Source organism: Capra hircus, chromosome 1 (assembly GCF_001704415.2).
Source record: "Capra hircus breed San Clemente chromosome 1, ASM170441v1, whole genome shotgun sequence".
Taxonomy (NCBI): domain Eukaryota; kingdom Metazoa; phylum Chordata; class Mammalia; order Artiodactyla; family Bovidae; genus Capra; species Capra hircus.
The window spans coordinates 5,165,553-5,187,507 of record NC_030808.1 but is presented as its reverse complement, the minus strand read 5'-3'; the positions used below and the strand labels follow the sequence as shown (position 1 = coordinate 5,187,507).

At 42.6% G+C, this 21,955-nt stretch overlaps 1 protein-coding gene across 2 annotated transcripts in view; it reads left to right on the top strand.

The window, feature by feature from the left end:
• The window catches only part of BACH1 (BTB domain and CNC homolog 1), a 46,375-nt gene extending 27,481 nt beyond the window's left edge, over positions 1-18,894 (top strand). For both annotated transcript variants that reach the window (XM_018049134.1, XM_018049175.1), the window contains exons 3-5: positions 3,485-4,822; positions 6,413-6,619; positions 14,938-18,894. In XM_018049134.1, coding sequence (XP_017904623.1) covers positions 3,485-4,822; positions 6,413-6,619; positions 14,938-15,384 — 1,992 coding nt within the window. In that variant the 3' untranslated portion in view covers positions 15,385-18,894. The remainder of the gene's footprint in view (positions 1-3,484; positions 4,823-6,412; positions 6,620-14,937) is intronic.

The window sequence follows — 21,955 nt, the reverse complement described above, 5'->3', positions numbered from 1 at the left end:
ACCTTGCCAGTCATCCTTGCCCGTGCTTCTGCAGCCTCACATTTAACTTGCTTCAGCATTTTCTGTGTCAACTGGTTCACTTTATTATTTTGGCCACACCTCAAGGCAGGCAGAATCGTAGTTCCCCCGCCAGGGATCAAACCCCTGTCTCCGGCAGTGGAAGTGCGAAGTCTTACTTAACCTCTGGACTGCCAGAGAAGTCTCTGATAACTTTGGATGTTAGTTAACATACGTTGGGCCGTTGAATAGCTTGACCCTCTGTTATGTTTTAATGAAATGCCTCACCAGTGGATACGGGCATTCGGAGAGGTCGCACACCTGGGCGGGACTCCCCCTGTGGACCTTTTCCTGTGATGGACAGGGATTCGGGTCCTCCCAAGCCTGCATGTGACTATGACCGACCTGCCTTCATGGACAGGACTGAAAGGGAGTTACTGGGGACAGCCTTCCTGTGCCGCTCAGTGTTACTGTTCTAACTATGAGTCCAAGCTGCCAGATCTCTTCGTTTTTAAAGCCAGATGTTTTAGAATTTGGAGAAAACCTAAAAGATTATGCGTTCCAGCCTCCTCATTTTGTCTACAAGTGGCTGTTAGATACTCCAGAAGGGTTCTCTCCCTTTTTTCTTTCTTGAGATTGAGACAATGTGTGGGTAGAAGAAAGGTGATTTTGTGTCACATTTATAGAGCCTTGTTCTTACACACCTTTCCCCCCAAGCCTATTGTGGAGCTCGTGCACCTAGACACTTAGGTTCTTGTTACCATCCTGCCACTAAGAGACGACTCTTAGGGCGGGAGTGCTGGGTACACTGACTGTTTTAACTGTTTGGTTTCATTAGTGATGACAACTAGAAGAGTGCTGAGCCTTGTGGCATTGGGACACACATTTTGTTCATTGTTAAGTTGTATCTGACAATTTGTGACCTCAGGGACTGCAGCAGGCCAGGCTTCCAGGCCCTTCACTGTCTCCCAGAGTTTGCTTAAACTCAAATGTCCATTGAGTTGGTGATGCCATCCAACCATCTCATCCTCTGTCATCCCCTTCTCCTCCTGCCCTCAGTCTTTGCCAGCATCAGGGTCTTTTCAACTGAGTCAGTTTTTCACATCAGGTGGCCAAAGTATTGGAGCTTCAGTCCTTCCAGTGAATATTCAGGACTGATTTCCTTTATGATTGACTGGTTTGATCTCCTTGCAGTCCAGGGGACTCTCAAGAGTCTTCTCCAGCACACATTAGAAGTAGTTGAAAGGAATTTGGACAAAGTATATAGAACCTGTCTGTGTACAACAGGTTTGTGTGGGCTGTTCTGTGATGACACTGAGACTACAGTTTAGCTTATTGCTGGCCATGCAGACATACATCCATGAAATGGTAGCTACAGGTTGTCAATTCTGTGGCAGAAGTTGGAACAAATAATATAATACTAAGGCAGTGGCAAGAAGGGCCAGCTATTGGTCACCCGTTGTTCTTTAACAAGTAGCAACACATATCCTAATGGAGATATCCTCTTTGTGATCTGTAGTTTCAAATTACTTGAAAAGACTTTCCAAGCAGAAAATAATTTGATTCATATATATGGAAGGAAAGATATCTGCATGCACGTGTGTATATATACAGTCATTCATTCTAATTTGAATATAAGATACAAACTTTCAGATATTTGAAGTGTCTCATCATAATGACAGATTGAAAAGATCATTGTGTAGCTGTCTTTAAAGCCTCTTGATTATTTTATTTAAAAATTCTCAATTAAAACATTTATTGAGATCATTGTAAATTCACATGCAGCTGTTAAGGCAGAGAGCCCCTTTGCTGCACTCGGCTCAGTTTCTTCCAATGGTGGTGTTTTTGCAAAATTGTATGTCGCAACCAGGATTTTGACAGTAGTACAATTCACCCATCTTAGGCTTTCCTGGTTTTACTTGTACTAAATTGCGTATGCTGTAAAATTCTATACAGTTTGGTTTTCTGGGTGGGTCCATGTGCCCACTGCTGTAGTAAGGGAACTGACAGTTTTAGCGCCTCCCCGAGAATCCCTTGTGTTGCCCTTTTATAATCCCACTCACTTCCTTTCTGGTTTCCATCCATACTCCCTCACCCCCTCCCTCCATTCCTAATCCCTGGCAACCACTAATCTGTCCTCCTCTCTTAAAGTTTTGTCATCTGAAAAATGTCACATAAATGGAATCCTACAGTAGGTGACCTTTTGGGATTGGCCTTTATCTTCTTACTGCAGTTTCTCTGAGATTTATCCAAGTCTTAGGCATCCGCAGTGTATTCTTTTCTTTTGCTGAGCATTCCTTACTGTGGGTATACTGGTTTTTATTTAGCTGTACACCTATTGAAGGAAATCAGGCTAATTCCAATTTTGGGCTGTTACAGATAACACTGCAGTGAGCGCTTGTGCAAGATGAGGTTTCATTTTTCTGGCGTAAAAGAATAGGAGTGCAGTTGCTGGGACATATGGTGGTTGCATGTTTATAAGAAACCGCCAAACTGGCTTGCAGAGCAGCTGCACCATTTTACGTTCCTACCAGCAGTGTGTGAGTTTTCCTGTTTCTCCACATCTTCACCAGTATTTGGTATTGCTGTTTTTATTTTACTTTATTTTTTTAGCCATTTAAAAGCTAATTAAGTATGCCCAGTTTAGCAGGTGTTTAAGAGAATCACAGAAAAATTATATCTTGATCACTCTTACTGGAATTCAGTGTTCTAAAATTAATTTTTGTATTTTGAGCCTAGAATGAAGCTTTCCATGCCCTCAGTAGGTGTCATCTCCCCCTCTCTCTGCAGAGGCAGGTTCAGTGTAAATGTACAATTTTGAGCTTAAAGGTTTTATTAGCTAGGGTCCTTGAATCTTTGCTGAGACTGTACTAGGCACAAGTTTTAGGTCTTCACGTAGATCACTTTGTAAATCTGAATCTTTAAAAATTTTATTAGAAACTCGGAGATAACTGATAGTTAGCCATTGACTGTCCACATGGTTAGGAGTACTTTCATTGCTTTAGCTATTTTGTTCTCCGGACTTGAATATTCCACTGTAGTAGTTTATCACGGCTGAGGAGTTGTTTGGAATATGGTAACCACGTGGACCTAGGATGGCAACAGACCCCAGCACTTGAAACAGTGTGTTGAACGTTTATCCGTGTTGCTTTATTCCATAGATGCCTTCTTTCCATTAATGTGGAAAGTTGTGGTAATGTTTATATCTTTATCTCATATGAGTAAATCATACTCCATGGATCACCATGAGTGGATATCTATAAAGTGGAGAGTGTGGTCCCAGTGAACAGGATGTGAGAAGCAGGCTTTTCTAGATTCCCTTAGCTTTACATTTCTGAGAAGAAGATTTTTTTCTCGCCAGATTAAAATCCCTGTTTTATAAGTATCACAAAGAGGTTTTCATCTTGCCACCCTGCTGCTTCTCTCGTCCTTATCTGCTAGACAGCTTTTCATGTGATGTGTTTGTTTTTGTTTTGTATATTAACAGGTGACAGTTAAAGGATTTGAACCTTTAATTCAGTTTGCTTACACTGCTAAACTGATACTCAGTAAGGACAATGTGGATGAGGTGTACAAGTGTGTGGAATTTTTAGGCGTACCTGATATTGAGGAATCCTGCTTTCAGTTTCTCAAATACAAGTTTCTGGACTCCACTGCAGACCAGCAGGAATGCCCCAGAAAAAAATGCTTCTCCTCACCTTGCCAGAAACCAGATTTTAAGTTTTCACTTTTGGACCAGAAGGATTTAGAAATTGATGAGGTGGAGGAATTTCTGGACAACAAAAATGTCCAAACCCCTCACTGTAAACTGCGTAGGTATCAAGGCAGTGCAAAAGCGACTCCTCCTCTGCAGGACAGTGCCAGCCAAACATGTGAATCCATGTGCTTAGAAAAGGACGCTCCCCTGGCTCTGCCGTCTTTATGCCCCAAATACCGAAAATTCCAGAAAGCGTTTGGAACTGACAGAGTCCGAACTGTGGAGTCCAGCGTCAAAGACATTCAGGCTGCTTCTGTTCAGCCACATGAGCCGTCGGAAAGTGAGTGTCTAGGAGGGATCCAGGACTGTGCCGACTTGCAGGCGGTTTTAAAATGTGAAGAAAGAAAGTCAGTGATGGAACATGAAGAAGCCAAGAAGAAAGACCCCGCTTCCCAGGGCTCATCCGGAAAAACAGAAGCAACTCCCTGCCCCCCCAGTTCTGCAGACCCCCACGGGCTCTACTCTCTGTCTCTCTTACACACGTACGACCAGTACGGTGACTTGAATTTTGCTGGCATGCAAAACACGACAGTGTTAACGGAAAAGCCTTCATCGGGTTCCAGTGTGCGAGAGGAGAAGGCTTTCGGTGAGAGTCCGGATGTGAAATCAGACTCCGGCCCCAGGAAGGAGAGTGGCCTTGCCGCGAGTGATCTGAGCAGCGTGGAGCGAGAGGTGGCGGAACACCTCGCGAAGGGCTTCTGGAGTGACATCTGCAGCGCGGACTCTCCCTGCCAAATGCAGTTGTCACCTGCCGTGGCCAAAGACGGCCCAGAGCAGAACTACCCCCAGAAGCGGTCTGAGTGTCCCTGGTTAGGTATCAGGATCAGCGAGAGCCCGGAACCGGGCCAGAGGACTTTCACGACCTTGAGTTCTGTCAATTGCCCTTTTATAAGCACTCTGAGTCCCGAGGGCTGTTCCAGCAGCCTGGAAATTGGAACTGATGACTACGTTTCAGAGCCCCAGCAGGAGCCTTGTCCCTACGCTTGTGTGATCAGCTTGGGAGATGACTCGGAGACAGATACTGAAGGGGACAGTGAGCCCTGTTCAGCCAGAGAACAAGAGTGTGAGGTGAGTGGAAAAGGAGTGTGTGCTCAAGTCATTGTTTGACCACCGTTAACTGGACTGACTGTGTCTGCTCCTGTTGGGAATGTGATCTGGCTCAGGGAGGGAGGAGGAAACCCATACCCAGTTAATTATACCACCGTATGATACATACCAGGAGGGGGTGATGAAGTTGGAAGGACTGCTGTGTTCCTTTATTTCAAGTAGATGTATTTGTTCTGTTAACCGGGGAGTGGATTCCCGCATTGGCTATGTAACTGTTTAAATCAAGTGCCAGGTCCCAAGAGGAAAAAGAATAATGATTCTCTAGTCATTTGATGATTAACTCCTGGTTAAATACAGCATATATTCAGTCTTATTCACTGCCACAAAGACGTCTAGACGTGGGACTTAGTCACTTAGCAATGACTTAGCGATGACCAGTTGCAGGAATGTGGCTTCTGGTCCAAAGTTTTCTTTATACTAGTTTCTCATAGCTATAAATTTTTTTCTTATTTTTCTTTAGTCATTTCATCTATTAATTTAAAGAATGTCTTAATAATTTAGCATGAACTACATGTAACCAGTATGTTATTAATCACACTAATCTTGATCTGTGTACTTTGTGTATAAATGTTTGTATTTGATAGATGCTTTTTTGTAAAACTTGACTATATAGTTCCAGTAATAATAAAGGCTTGTTAATTCTTTATCATCACAAACAATGAAGAGGTTTTTTCCCCCCTTGGCTTTGGAAGGAGGTCTTTCATTATTTAATTTAAAAAGTAATATGTAAGCATGAAATTATATATATCGATTTTTGTATGACATTTGTATATGCAGTGCTTGAAACTATGACAAAGTGTTTAAATGAAACATTTAAGAAATTTTAGAATATTTTATGTAACTAATTTCTGTAAGCTTGAAAGACTAAGTAGGTAGCCAGAGAAACTTAACAAATGTTTCATTCTTTTTGATAATTAAACTTTCCCACAGTACTGTTTTTTAAAGATTATCTTATTATTATTATTTGAAATTTAAATATGTTGAAAATGACTGTAAAATATTTATAAGGTTTTTCTAACCATTTCTGCATTGGCAAGTAAAATGAATTATGTGAAACTGCCATTTTTCTGACAGAAAAATAAATTTTAAGAAATGCCTTAGAAATTATTGGTGGTGTTATACACAATATTAAGTCAGTGCTACACAGTAGTAGAAGTCAAAGAACAAAACAGAATTTTTTTGGTTTGAGTAAGAATACATTTAAAACACTTTAGAAAATGCCTTAAAGATCTCTATGGGGTATTGACATGACCTAGTAAAATAATTTAAATTCTGTTTTCTCACCGTAAGTACATTAATATTTGTGTTTATGATGTTTGATTTGCAAAAAAAATCTGCTTCTCAATTTCTCTTCTAAACCCTCTCAAAAATAGAACAGAAATAATGAAGAAAAAAAAAAGAGAAATGTATAGAGATTGGGAATAGAGGGTTGTTTTTTTTTAAGTCTAAATAAAGTTCCCTGGAAAACATAGATGTATATTTTCCACTTCCTAGATTTAAGTAAAACCAGAAAATGCAGCAATAATTGCTAATGTTTATTTCATCTTCTAGGTAAAATTGCCATTTAATGCACAACGAATAATTTCACTCTCTCGAAATGATTTTCAATCTTTGTTGAAAATGCACAAACTGACTCCAGAACAACTGGATTGCATCCATGATATTCGGAGAAGAAGTAAAAACAGAATTGCTGCACAGCGCTGTCGCAAGAGGAAACTTGACTGTATACAGAATCTTGAATCAGAAATTGAGAAGCTGGTGAGTCTAGAAGTTTCTTTTTACTCTAATTCCAACAGTTCATTCTGTCTTTTTTATAGGAAATAGCTGTTTCAATTCCTAAGTCAGATGTAATGTTCAATTATTTTAAAATTTGCCAATTAATATTAAGAAATAAATTATGTGACATTTTCAGAAAGATAAGCAGATAAAAAACAATGAGGATTTTCATAATTTTACCTAAGCAAGTGTTTTATGTATATAGTGTGATACTGTCATATGTAAGTTGAACTATTTCTGTGTGTCTTTGTAAAAAATGATTTATAAAGATAATTTCACTATCTAATTCTGGTGGTTGAGTAAAAATGAAAGAAATGATAAAACACTAATCTCTTTGTGTTGTGCTTGCTGTCTATAAATGCTAATGTTTCAGTTGTTGGTTTTAATGAACCAGTAACTTGTTTTGGTTGATAGCAAAGTGAACCAGCCAACTTGAATCTTTCATCTAAGGGAAAAATTCATGTGCTAATATAAATAGAAAATTTTAATACCTAATGAGATCCTCAGGGATAAGAATGCCTACTTTGTTACATCTTATTTTTTATTCCAGCATCAAAACAGAAATTAACTAAAAAATGGATTAATTTTCGCCAATGTTTCTTTGTACAATAGTGGTTGGTACTAATAGAAGGAAGTGTTGTGAAGAAAGATAACTGACAGTGCAAGCTAAAACCCTGGTTAGAGACGACAGTAGGGACAGTGTCCAGATGCAGTAAAAACGTTCATTGGACGTTCTATTTTCTGTGTGTGCACGGTGTCGCTGAGTTGTGTCTGACTCCTTTCGACGCCCTAGAATGTAGCACACCAGGTTCCTCTCTCCATGGCATGCTCTAGGCAAGAATACCGGAGTGGGTTGCCATGCCCTGCTCCAGGGGATCTTCCCCACCTAGAGGTCGAACCCACATCTGCAGCTCCTGCATTGCAGGTAGAATCTTTACTGTCTGAGCCACCAGGGAAGCCCGGGTAACTCTGGGCAGGCTATGTAATACCTTTGTCCCTCAGTTTTCTCCTCTGTAAGATGGGATAATACCAATTATTACTTTACAGAAATGAGTATTCATTTATGAAGATTATTGTTGTTTAGTCTCTTGAGTCGTGTCCAACTCTGTTGTGACCCCTATGGACTATATGTAGCCTGCCAGGCTTCTCTGTCCATAGGATTTCCTAGGCAAAAATACTGGAAGTGAAGTGTCTTAGTTGTGTCCAACTCTTTGCAACCCCATGGACTGTGCCAGGCTCCATCTGTGGGATTTTCCAGGCAAGAATACTGGGTGGGTTGCATTTCCTTCTCCAGTTTATGAAGATTAAATGAGCTAATACATCTAAGTCTTTAGAAAAATGCCTGGCACATAGTACTCAATAAATACTACTTTCTTCTTCTTATTGCTGTACTATTATTCATCAGTTTTCAGTTTTCTCTCCCTTGATTGTTCCTTTCCTGATGTCTCTGCCTATGCTGTAGACTCTGGGTTCGGACCTCACTGTTCATATTGCCTCTCTCGTTATAGAAAGATTCCTTTCATGTCGTCGGTGGAATAACTCTTGGTTAATTTTCAATAGAAGGGAATATTTGGTTTTCCCATGGTTCTTAGGAAATTTTTGTAGTTGCTTCTAAGAGTAATAGCCTAATAGACTGTGGATGGATCAGCACGTGAAAAAATATTTTGATTACAAAATGAATAATGATTTGAAAATAGTATTTTTAAGGTGGGTCAGTGAGATAAAAACCATGTGTGAAGCATGCTTCAGTTCAGTTCAGTCTCAGTCATGTCTGGCTCTTTGTCCGATTCTTGGACTGCAGCACTCCAGGCCTCCCTATCCATCACCAACTCCTGGAGCTTGCTCCAACTCAATGTCCATTGACTCAGTGATGCCATCCAGCCATCGCATCCTCTGTTGTCCCCTTCTCCCACCTTTAGTCTTTCCCCAGCATCAGGGTCTTTTCCAATGAGTCAATTCTTCACATCAGGTAGCCAGAGTATTAGAGCTTCAGCTTCAGTATCAGTCCTTCCAGTGAATATTCAGGGCTGATTTCCTTTAGGATTGACTGGTTTGATCTTGCAGTTCAAGGAACTCTCAAGAGTCTTCTCCAACACCACAGCTCAAAAGCATCAATTCTTTGGCACTCAGCTTTCTTTATCGTCCAACTCTCACATCCATACATAACTACTGGAAAAACTGTAGCTTTGACTAGACGGACCTTTGTCAGCAAAGTAATGTCTCTGCTTTTTAATACGCTGTCTAGGTTTGTAGCTTTTCTTCCAAGGAGTAAATGGCTTTTAAGCATGCTTCAGGTGGTCATTATATGCTGGGAAAGCCAAAGGGAGATGTTAATTTGAATTTAATAAATTGACTTCAACAAGAAGTCCTGTCGGAGTCTGTCAGTAACCTTTGAAGAAGAAAAAAGGCGGGTATTTCTTTGGTCGATAAATTGATGGTATTGACTCTTAATCTTTATTTAAAATTTGATAGTATGTTAGACGGAGAAGGCAATGGCAACCCACTCCAGTACTCTTGCCTGGAAAATCCCATGGATGGAGGAGCCTGGTGGGCTGCGGTCCATGGGGTCGCTATGAGTCAGGCACGACTGAGCAACCTCACTTTCTCTTTTCACTTTCCTGCACTGGGGAAGGAAATGGCAGTCCACTCCAGTGTTCTTGCCTGGAGAATCCCAGGGACGGGGGAGCCTGGTGGGCTGCCGTCTATGGGGTCACACAGAGTCAAACACGACTGTAGTGACTTAGCAGCAGTGTGTTAGAGGTTAGGTATTAATTCAGTATTGCTTTTACTGTAAGAATTGAATACCTATAATTTACAAACCAAAATCATGACTTTTCTTTTACCAGTAAATAGAAGATCTTGAACAAAGTTCAAAAATCATTCAACTTGTTAACGTGTTTGACTTACAAAGCTGTCATCTTTATAGGATTCTTCTCAAGGTCTATGTTTGTTCTGTGCTGTAAGATGAAATCAGAAGTTAGAAAATATCTGTCTCTGATACCATTGTGGTCTCAGACAAAGGTAACCGTGAAGTAAACTTTGCTTTTTAAAGAAAAATAATAAATTGCCAAAGTGTAATTTCTCTTAGAAGAAATCAGACATTGACTGATATCAACTTATAAGTGATCAGAAATCACAGTATTCACAAAGTTCTGGAACTCGGGGTTGAGACGCTCACACGTGGTTCTGTTTCACTGCCCTTGTCCAGGATGATGGTGTAGGAGCCAAATGACCTCATCTGTCTTTGTGAAGGGAAAGTGTTAGTCGCTCAGTCGTGTCCAGCTGTGTGCGCTCCCATGGATTGTCTCCAGGCAGGAATTCTCCAGGGGATCTTCCCAACCCAGGGATCGAACCCAGACCTCCTGCATTGAAGGCAGACTCTTGACAGTCTGAGCCAGCAGGGAAGCCCAGTCTGTCTTTACTGTTTTGAATTTTGTCGTGAAGATTATTGTGTTAAAAACAACCCTTTTCTAGTCACAGTCTAGCTACGGCTCTCGTCACACGTGCACTGCCGTCTCCAGTGGGCCCCCTGGGGCCTCCCGGCTGCCACTCTGTGAGGCCCTTGAGCAGCGTGTCTTGAAATGTGGCCTGTGTACAATTGGCATCAGAGTTACCCAGGAGTCCGCCTTCAGAATGCTCCCTCTGGAGCCCCATCCCAGACCTGCGGGAGGGGCCCAGGAACATGCATTCTGCAGGTTTCCAGTGTGAGTCTTTATTACGCACACGAAGTTTCTAGAACCTGCCGCACTAGAATATAGAAGTCAGATGGAGGCTTTGGAGTCAAACAGCTGAAAACTCTGCCTGGGCCCTTGGTGGCTTTGGAGAGGTCGTTGCCTCTCCAAAACCGATCCCCTCATCAATAACAAGGAGATAAGGGTAGTATCTCCCTCAGGTCTGGTGCGAGGATGAGATGCAGCCAGAGATGGAAGGCTTTTTGTCCTGCCCCGCACATGTTCAGGGCTCAGTAAAAATCAGTAGTTATGTTTTCTGCTAGTATCTGCTTTTCATTCCATATTAAATGTACTGGGTACCAGGGGAATCAAAGATCAGTGAGACATAGCCCTTGCCAATAAAATGCTCAGAGTCTCATAGGGAGCCAGCTTTATGTGTTTTTATTTGTTCTTCAGAATCATCTTCCTCCTCCCCATTCTAGAAATTTCAAGCTTGCAGGGAAGTTAAGTGGATAGTGTGGTAAACAACCATGTACTTCCCGGGTGGACTCACCGGTCACTGACGTTTTGCCATCTTTGCTTCCTGCCTCTTCCTGTGGGCCCTGGTCTCTGTCTCTCTGGCCAGGTCTGTGTCCCCCTGCTCCACTTGGCTGGTCTCTGGGGCTTTGTCCCTCTGTCCCTGTCAGCCGGTCTTGGATTCTTTGTACCTGCAGTTGGGTGATCTTCTCACTATACTCCCTGTCCGTCTTTGTGGCTCTTGTTTTGTTTTTTGAATCATTTGAAACCTACCACATTATGACATTTCACCCCTAAATACTTAAATATGAATCAACTAAAATGACATTTTTTTGATATCTTTATCAAATATTTACCAATATCTTTGTCATACCCGAGAAAATTAATAAATCTTAAATAACATATGTAATTCCTATTCAAATTACCCTTATTGTCTCCAGGTATACTTTATATATATTTTTTCTTTGCAAAGTAGGAGCCAATTCTCACATGAAGTGTTTAGTTTTGTCTTTAGTCTCTCAGTTTAGAACAAATCCTCCCCCTTCTCCCCCCATTTTTCTTAATTTAAAAAAATTTTTGTTTTCTAGGAGAGTATAGTTGATTAACACTGTTGTGTTAGTTTTAAGTATAGCAGTGGGTACCTGTCAATCACTTGCTCACTCACTTGTGTCTGCCTCTTTGTGACCCCATGGACTAGAGCCTGCCAGGGTCCTCTGTGGGAATTCTCCAGGCAAGAATGCTGGAGTGGGTCGCCATTTTCTCCTGCAGGACATGTCAGTATGGCTGAGTAATGTTCCATTGTGTGTGTGTATATATATTAGAACTGAGTCAAATGCATTCCTTTTTATGGTGAGTAATATTCCATTGTGTATATGTTCCACAGCTGCTTTATCCATTCATCTGTTGATGGACATCTAGGTTGCTTCCATGTCCTAGCTCTTGTGAATAGTGCTGTGATGAACACTGGGGTACATGTATCCTTTTCAGTTATGTTCCCTCAGGGTATATGCCCAGTACTCCCCTAAGAGTCCAGGCCAGCGTTCTCATGAAATGTCACACTTTTAATGTTTGTCTGATCATTTCCCCTTGGTTTTATGTAACTCCTTCCTGCCCTGTTCAATGGGATTGAACATTCATCGTTGGGTCCTTCATACTGGGTCACTTGGGGAGACACTGTGTCAGGGTGTTGTTCCACTTGAGTGCATGGAGGCAGATCATTTCCAAATTTTTTTTTTTTTTTTTTTGCCTTTGTGTTTGTTTTCTGTGGACTGCTAATTAGGCACTTTGTGAATATCTGGTCCCCCAACACTCCTTTGTCCTTTGGTTCTAAGCATGCGATGATGGCCTTTATAATGGGGACTGCAAAATCGGAATTTTTCCAGTTCTGTCATTCCACTTACATTTATTGGTATTCCTCTTTAAAAAGAACTTTCCTTCCTTCCTCTTTTCCCTCCCTCCGACCACATCCTTTTAGTATCACAGTGGACTCATGGAATACTTTTTTTCTAGTTTAATTTCTTGGCACTCACAATAGCCATTGGTCTTCTTGATGTTGATATTTTCCCAGGCTTGCCAGGGAGAGCCAGCCTCCTCAGCCAGCTGGTGCGTGCTTTTGACGTGACCCCGTTCGTGTGCCTGTGCGGTTTACAACAGCGTCTCATAGGTTTACCTGGCGTCTGTGTGCGTGCTCAGTCATGTCTGACTCTTTGCCACCCTGTAAACTGTGGCCCGCCAGGCTTCTCTGTCCATGAGATTCTCCAGGCAAGAAGACTGGAGTGGGTTGCCATGCTGTCCTCCCGGGGATCTTCCCGACCCAGGGATCAAACCCAAGTCTCCTACGCTGACAGGCGGATTCTTTACCCCTGAGCCACCTGGAAACCCTTCTCTTGTTCCAAGATGGGGAGCCACCCCTTTCTGTAAAAATCCCTAGTTTCCTATAGCAGGTATTAGACTCCAGAATGCATGCTTGCTGCTAGAGAGTTGCTCCGTGTGTTAGTGTGTGTGTGTGTGTGTGTGCTGGAGAGTTGCTCCGTGTGTGTGTGTGTGTGTGTGTGTGTGTATGTAATATCATGTGTTCATTCAGGATATACATCATGCTTCAGTAAATAGGGGCTTTCCTGGTGGCTCAGATGGTAAAGCGTCTGCCTACAGTGCAGACTGGGGTTCGATCACTGGGTTGGAAGGATCCTCTGGAGAAGGAGATGGCAACCCACTCCAGTATTCTTGCCTGGAAAATCCCATGGACTGAGGAGCCTGGTAGGCTACAGTCCATGGGGTCGCAAAGAGTTGGACATGACTAAGCAACTTCACTTTCACTTTCAGTAAATAGAAGTATGTACCTTGCAGTAGAAAAATTCAGTGTTTCTTATTCAGTGCAGTTTTGCAAAGTCTTAGATGGCCCTGAAATATTTAAAACCTGACTATCCATAGTTGGAGGCACCCACTAAAACCTGACTGCCCATAGTTGGAGTCACCCACAGTTTTGTAGAAAAACTTTAATATAAAACCACAGCAGTACTTTTGTGCAAAGCAGGTTTCTTTTTTAACCTTTTAACGATTTTTGTCCCAGAAGAGCATCTATTTAAAGGTTGGCCATTGTAGATGGCTTCTGTGAAGCAACCTGTCTAAATGTTTAACTGGCAACATTTAACAGCTCCAGCTCCCCTGAAGTTGCCAAAGAGCAGAAGGCCAGGAGATTTGTCATACATTTCACAAGAGAAATCTTTGACCCTCTGTCAACATTTATTTACTCTTACCTTGTAACCAGCTTGATGATTTGGTTTTCTAGCTAGATTAGGCACAGTGCAGAGGTAGAATTGGAAGGATGAGGTGGTACCATGATAGGAAAAAAGACACGCTGTCCGCAGTAACCAGTGATGGCGGACAGGGCGGCTGGGACTGGGAAAACCTGAGCAAAACTTCATGGTAGGCCTTGTTACAGGGATAATCATTTAACATGAAAATAATAACAGGACCAATAGGAGTACTCATTGTGCTCAGTCGTGTCCGACTCTCTGTGTCTGCACAGATTGTAGCCCACCAGGCTCCTCTGCCTATGGGATTTTCCAGGCAAGAATACTGGAGCGGGTTGCCATTCCTCCTCCGAGGGATTTCCTGGCCCAGGGATTGAACCCGAGTCTGTTGGCATCTCCTGCATTGTCAGGCAGATTCTTGACCAGTAGTGCCCCCTGGGAAACCCTGGTGGCTCAGTGGTAAAGAACCCACCTGCAGTGTAGGAGGTGTGGCAGGAGCCTTGGGCTGAGTTCCTGAGCTAGGCAGATCCCCTGGACAAGGAAATAGCAACCCACTCCAGTGTGTCTAGCAAGTCCTGTGGAAAGCCCAGGGTCGCAAAAGAGTTGGACACGACTTAGCAACTAAATAGCAATAATAGTAATTAATAAACACAATTCCCCTCCCCCTCCATTCTTCACATGTCAGTGACTCTGGGCATGTTAAAATCTGAACCCCATCTGTAAAATGTGTTTGATATTCCTGAAATCAGCAGTCATTGTGAGGATTACATAGTTGAAATGGTATGTTTGGAAACATTTAGCACAACGTCTGGCACAGCTAATGTCCAGTCGTTATTAGAATCTTTGGAGTTATGACCACTTCGCTTCTGCTTTTGTGGAGGTTGTATTTCATCCCCAGAGTCCGCACTGGTTTATCTGCAGTCCACAGATCCAAAAAACTCTGAAAACCGTGCAAGTCAGTCGCAACTATTTTGGCCAAAAAACTGCCGCAAGGCGAGATCAGGGTACCCAGTCGTTATGTGTCCTACTCTGTCTGTTGATGCTTTTGTGTGTCTTATTTAGAAGTGGGAAGGTGTCTGAGAGTGGGGTGCTGCTTCAGATGCTGCTGGAGGAATTATGTGTGCATCTATACTTTCTGTCCAGAATCTGAGAAGTTCTGAACCCCAAGATATGTGTAGGCCTGTTAGGGATGAGGGCTTATGGGCCTCAGTATTGAGTATATTTTGGAATGGAATTGGCAGGAAAAATTTCCCGTGACCTTACATGAGGAGGAGGCGCCGTGGATATGAATGAGTGCACACCCTAGCCATGCTGATGAGCTCATCAACACACCTCACCGTATGCTCTTTCTCGCCTACAGCAAAACGAAAAGGAGAGCTTGTTGAAGGAGAGGGATCACATTTTGTCCACGCTGGGCGAGACCAAGCAGAACCTGACCGGGCTTTGCCAGCAAGTCTGTAAAGAAGCGGCCCTGAGTCAAGAACAGATACAGATCCTCGCCAAGTACTCAGCCTCCGACTGCCCGCTCTCCCTGTTAATTTCTGAGAAAGGCAAGAGTGCTCCTGATGGTGAGCTCGCATTACCCTCGATCCTGAGTCTGTCTGAAAGTCCTGCGGCTGGGCTGCCTGCCGGGGAGCCCAGCCCATGTTACCCCAGCACCAAGGGCGGCGAGGCGGGCGGTGTGCGGGGCCAGGAGTCCCAGACGGCTGCCAGCACCCTCTCGGAGCCGAGGGAGCCCTGTCGCCAGAGCGGGGGCATCTCAGACTTCTGTCAACAGATGACCGACAAGTGTACTACTGATGAGTAAACGCACCTCCGGCTGTTTCCTACTGACGTTATGACATTGTCTTAAAAGCCTGATACGGCCACCCGTCTCTTGACAAGTATGGTTTGTCTTCCCTCGTACTTTGCTGTTAAGGGAATTCCTTTGACATCAGCCTTTGACTTTTCCTTCATTTCCACAGGAGAGGCAGAAATGATCTGCCACTTGGATGCCGAAAATTCCCACGTGGAAATGCAGTAAGGCTTTGAAAGAAAGAAAGAAAGAAAGTGAAGTCGCTCAGTCACGTCTGACTCTTTGTGACCCCATGGACTGTAGCATATACCAGGCTCCTCTGTCCATGGGATTTTCCAGCAAGGGTACTGAAAACTCCTCAGTTTTAAAGAATAACAGCTATTAGCAATGATTCTTCCCAGTGTTCAAAGTAAATAAGAAAGTGAAAAACTGTAGCATATCAAACAGTAGTTAAACAGGTTGAAACCTCTGCAGACACTTTCTGCTCTAAAGAAATAGCCTGCAAAAGATTAATCATCTGGCCTTCTTACAACATACTGGTTTAAAAGAAAATTTTCTTCCAAGTAATGCTGGCAGAGTTCCATGCTGCTGAAAAGTAAGGTGTCACCTCCTCGGGCATACTGCTGTAGGCCTGAAGTGGGAACACGTAGAGACCATCGCTCCTGAACCTTGGCGTGTTGCTCTTTCAGCTCTTGCTAAAAGTGGAGACTGGTTGGCCTGCAGCTGTGATCCTGGGTGATGTTGGAAACAGGAACCCCAGGCAGGAGGCTGGCCTCTGGCAGAGGCTCCTGATCCTCCTCAGTGTCGACTTTAAGAGTCCTGGCTGCATCAGCAGTAGATAAGTGTCATTTCCCTCTTTTCCTCTTCATCTCTTCTATATCTGGGTCCAGCATGATCTTTCTGTTTTCTCACATTCTCGTCCTTTTGGGAGGAGAAACAAAACTCAGGACACAGTGGCATGAGCTCCTGCGATGGCAGCCTTGGCTTAGCCTCCCTGGAATCTGGAGTGCTCACCCGGGACAAGGCTGGGGGCCTGCCCGCCGAAGGCCACTCATACAAGGGAACCCGCTGTCGCAGGGAAAGATGGCCTGAGTTTATCAGGAGTGGCAGTTCATTTCCCATCCTGTCTCTGAAATTCTGTGGTTTCTTTGTAAAAAGCATTACGATAGATCAAAATGTGTCTACAACAACCATGCAGGTTTGTGAGATAGGCTAAAAACATAATTTTGCTCCATTTGTGGGTTTGAATTTGAAAGCCAGATTTAGTCTTGCTCTCCTCCCCAAATCTAGTACGTAAGGGCACACCCATCATTTTGGACTCGGGCATTTTAAAATCGGTCTTTGTGTTTATTCAATCCTGTTTTAAGATAGTTTTCTAATAGTCTGAATCCTTATCCCATGCCATTATGCAGTGGTTCTTAGCCATTCTGCTGTTATAGAAAGCTGTGGACCTGTCAATGATGAAAGCAACATTGAATATTTGCATTCAGAGAAACATTTGCAGAATCCAGTTTGAAAGGGTATGGAAAGTAATTTTTAGGGTTTGGATTGGAAAGTACTTCATTTCACTGAGGTTAGACACCTGACCTCTATAGATTGCATCTTGAGTCTGGCAGAGGGCTTGTGTAGTTAACGTGTAGGACTGGGTCTGAAGCCAGTAGGCCTGTGAGGCGACGTGGGGACCAGGCTTCCCATTTGAGAGTAATTCGTCAAATGTTACCCTTATTCACAGGGGCGGGTGTTGTGGGAGCTATTGCCACCGTCTTTTCAGTGGTTTGTATGTTATTTCTATTATCAGCTTAGCTGTTGTAGGAGAAAACTAGTCGGACTTGTTTATTTTCTAGAGGCTTTTATAAGTACATCTAAGAATTTGTCAGGGAGAATATAATTCTATGATAATGAATCCCATCCTACAAAACAGTGATCAATTGTGTGTGTGTGTGTATGTGTACTCCCATCTATTTCTTTGATACTTGTAATTTTAAATTCAAAATATAAAATAATATGAAACCTTTTCTGGTTTACAGCATGTAAAGTCTTACCAAGCCGATGGACTCCTTCATTCCCTACCTCAGTGTGCACTCGGCTGTTTTCCGCACCGGTCTGTGTATGTGCAAACGTCAGTCTTGTACTTTAATTGCTACTGTAAATAACTGCTTTGAAAGATTACTTCCTATTTTATGATGAAACCTAGCTGTCTCCAGAGTTTAAATACAATTTTTAAGGCACTTGGATTAAATTTCTCGCTACATATAAACAGTTTAGCATTAAGATTTATTTTAATGATACTCTAATTATCAGCCAAGTGTATTATTTCATAAAATAGAGCATTACTTTTAATAACCAGCATGTAATACAAGTAACTACACTACCTCATACCTACATGATTTTCAAGTTGTAATCCAGAGGAACAGAGAGATAAAAATTTTTTTATCTTTGTCTTTTGGCCATAAAGTGGGGAAGTTTTTTATATATTGCATAGCATTACACATTTATGCCTATTTTAACATTAACTTCTAAAGAAGTTTTTTCTAAGAAAATTTGTTTTAAATTGATTTTTTTTTGATGCTGCCGAAGACAAATGACAGGATTATGTGTATACAGTGTATATCTTTTCCTTCATGCAGAGTTTTGCAAAGGTGATTTTCAGTTTGTATATGGTGTGTATTTACACGATTATGGTTCCTTATTTTATGAGTTAGCCTTCTCACTGCTTGATGATTTTTAAAAGCTGTTAGGTCTAACTCAGTAAAATAACCATACCTTAAAGCGTTTCTCATTATTTGAATCCTGCAGCTGTAGCAAATAATTTGTTAAATTGCTATATTCAGAACAAACATGGATATAAATCTAAGTACTACATCTGTACATCTTATAATTTACTATAGCTTAATGCTTAACTAATTTAAAATAAGGAATCAAATATATTTGACACAGTAGACGATACAGGTTGCATGTGGACACTCAGCCACATTAACAACTTGGAGAAAAAAAATTTAAAAATGGCAATGTTATAATGAATTCTCAGGTGAACTTTTTTTCAGTTATGAAACATCTATTTTGAATTTGTAAATATTTTAACTGTTTTATTAAAGCGTGTAATAAACTATTCTTTGAAACCTGTTGGGCAGAATGAAAATTTAAAGCCATAATGGCAAAAGATGGCGTACCGATTGTAAAATAAACAGATAATAACAGCTATTGATTTTTTTGTATCTTTCATAATATAATTTTCTAACAATGCAATAAAACCACTAAATTTATATATCCATATCCTATCAAGGTCATGTTTCATTAAAGGTGAACTTTCATAGTACTTAATTTACATTTTCTTCCTAATGTGCTTACCCAAATGTAGCGAAACTAGAAATGTTAGATGTTGATAGTAAAATGACAGTTCAATAAAAGTCTCGAAAACTGCTTCTGATCGACTAGATTTGTACATTCCATTTCCATTTTCTCACCTCTCATACGAATTTACTAATTTTGGTCTTTTGGTCAATAAACAGTATGGCTCTGGCATCTGTATGAAGGAGTCTTTTTCATTAGTTGATTATCATGCCTGAAAAGAAGGTTCTCAGCAATCATCAGGTGTTTAAAGAAGCACAGGTTTCAACCTTGTTTCTGATTTAATTTTAGTCTTCGGCTAGAGCTGTAGGGTTATTTAAGGGGTATCTCTTTCAGTCCTCCATTTTCAAAAATTTATCTGCAGAATCAAATCAACCAGGTTACATTCAACGTCTAACCAGGCCTTTGTAATCATGCTTCGGGCAGCTGCTCAGAGTTACCGGCAATCCAGATGAAGGTCTTCTGGTCTAGTTATTGTGAGTCTCCTCTGGGGATAATGTTGCATGGTGGGTGGAGGCTTAGTTTTGACCTTAGGCACTGACTGTTTCTGGGGGAGAGACTTCACCGTTGCATAATACCTTCATGTGCTCTTATCCTTCCGAGGGGTTTCTGGCACCCAGGATGGATTGAGGGAGAGCTCCCCCTAGGGGCTTGGAGGCTACATCCCTATGCTGCTGCTGCTGCTAAGTTGCTTCAGTCGTGTCTGACTCTTTGCGACCCCATAGACGGCAGCCCACCAGGCTCCCCTGTCTCTGGGATTCTCCAGGCAAGAACACTGGAGTGGGTTGCCATTTCCTTCTCCAATGCATGAAACTGAAAAGTGAAAGTGAAGTCGCTCAGTCATGTCTGACTCTTTGTGACCCCGTGGACTGCAGCTTACCAGGATCCTGTGTCCATGGGATTTTCCAGGCAAGAGTACTGGAGTAGGGTGCCATTGCCTTCTCCACATCCCTGTGTGAACAGGCATATTCAGATTGGAGCCTCAGAGATGAGTAGGCTGCCCCTTGCAAAGCATGTTTAGACCTAAGAAAGCTGCCTTCCCAGGGATGTTTTCTCCTTTACATGGGCTTAAGCAATCCAGAGGCACCTACAGACAAGCCACGTGGGATTGCTGAGGGACCAGCCTTGGATCCTCGGTCCTGCATACAGACTGGAGCTGGGTGGCAAGCGTAGGGTCAGTGACACTGGCCTGGCACTGCCAGTTAAAAGCTAGAACCTTACCAGCGCACTGTAATGCGTTGGGACCCAGCTGCCTTGAAAAAAAGCAGGAAAGCAGCACACATGCTTCCCAGTTCTAGCAGCCCTGTGAAGCCCTCGCTGGAAGCCATGCCCTGAGGTTGCCTGCCCAGGCTGAGGGCTCGCACTGCAGGGCTTTGCTCGCAAGGCTGCTGTGCTCTTGGTGTGGCATGGGACCCCTACAGTTGTGCTGCTGCGAGCTCATTTTTTCCACGTTGCACACATTTTCCAAGGTCCTTTTGCTGTTTTTCAGTTGCTAAGTTGTGTCTAACTCTTTTCAACCCCATAGACTGCAGCACGCCAGGCTTCCCTATCCTTCAGCATCTCCTGGAGCTTGCTCAAACTCATGTCCATCAAGTCAGTGATGCTATCTAACCATCTCATCTTCTGTTGCCCCCTTCTCCTCCCATCTTCAATCTTTCGCAGAATCAGGGTCTTTTCTGATGAGTTGGCTCTTTGCATCAAGTGGCCAGAGTACTGGAGCTTCAGCTTCAGTATCAGTCCTTCCAGTGAATATTCAGGACTGATTTCCTTTAGGATGGCCTGGTTGGATCTCCTTGCAGTCCAAAGGAGTCTCAAGAGTCTTCTCCAGCACCACAGTTCAAAAGCTTCAGTTCTTTTCCACTCAGCCTTTATGGTCCAACTCTCACATCCATATATAACTACTGGAAAAACAATAGCTTTGACTGTACTGACCTATTTTGGCAAAGTGATGTCTCTGCTTTTTGATATGCTGTCTAGGTTTGTCATAGCTTTCCTTCCAAGAAGTAAGTGTCTTTTAATTTCATGGATGCAGTCACCATCTGCAGTAGTTTTGGAGCCTAAGAAAATAAAATCTGTCACTTTTTCCACTTTTCCCTTTTTTGTTTGCCATGAAGCAATGGGACCAGATACCATGATATTCACTTTTTGAATGTTGAGTTTTAAGAGAGCTTTTTCACTTTCCACTTTCACTTTTGTGAAGAGGCTCTTTAGTTCCTCTTCGCTTTCTGCACTTGAGTGGTATCATCTGCATATCTGAACTTGTTGATATTTCTCCTGGCAATCTTGATTCCAGCTTGTGACTCATCCAGTCTGGCATTTTGCATTATGTGCTCTGCATATAAGTTAAACAGGGTGACAAAATACAGCCTTGACGTACTTCTTTCCCAATTTTGAACCAGTCTATTATTTCATGCCCGGTTCTAACTGTTGCTTATTGACCTGCATACAGGTGTCTTAGGAGCCAGGTAGGGTGGTCTGGTATTCCTATCTCTTTTAAGAATTTCCCACGGTTTTTTGTGATCCACACAGCTTTAGCATAGCCAGTGAAGCAGAAGCAGATGTTTTTCTGGAATTCCCTTGCTTTTTCTGTGGGCAGGGGTATTTCTGTCAGCTGAATTTAGGTCCATAGGCAGTAGAATCTGGCAAGTGGGCACTGAGTGGTATCAGGGAAACTTGCGTCGAGGAAACTCTCTGGGGTACTCTCTGGGCACACTGGGTATGTGTTCTGGGCATGTAGCTGTGCTAATGGTTGGATATTGGCTCAATTTCAAAACCAAGTGGCACAAATAAATGCTACTTGTGTGTGTCATGATTAACTCTGAGTTACTTTAGAGTCTTGACATGGAGCTGTTACCACTTCTGAGTCTCCAAAGGAGTGCTGTTGATCCTGTGAAGGGTGACCCGCACCTCTGCTGAAGTCCTGGCACCTATGGCTTAAAGATGTTCACTCAGCCTTTTCAAAAGCCCACAGAGGCAGTTAGGACCCCACAGAAAGTCATATTTTACAAGTAAAATATAAGCCACAATGACTGTCCAAATTCAAAAGGCTCACAGTCTGGTTTAAAATCTCTTACCCAAGCCACTTGTGCTAGCTACTGTGAAAACCCACTGGGCCCAGTGCAAGCCTCCAGGCAACACCAAAGTTAAGATCCCCTGGCCTCCACTGTGCGCCATGGTGCCAGGAGTTTCCAGATCATGTGGGTCCTTCACCACCCAATTCTATTCTGATTGTGGT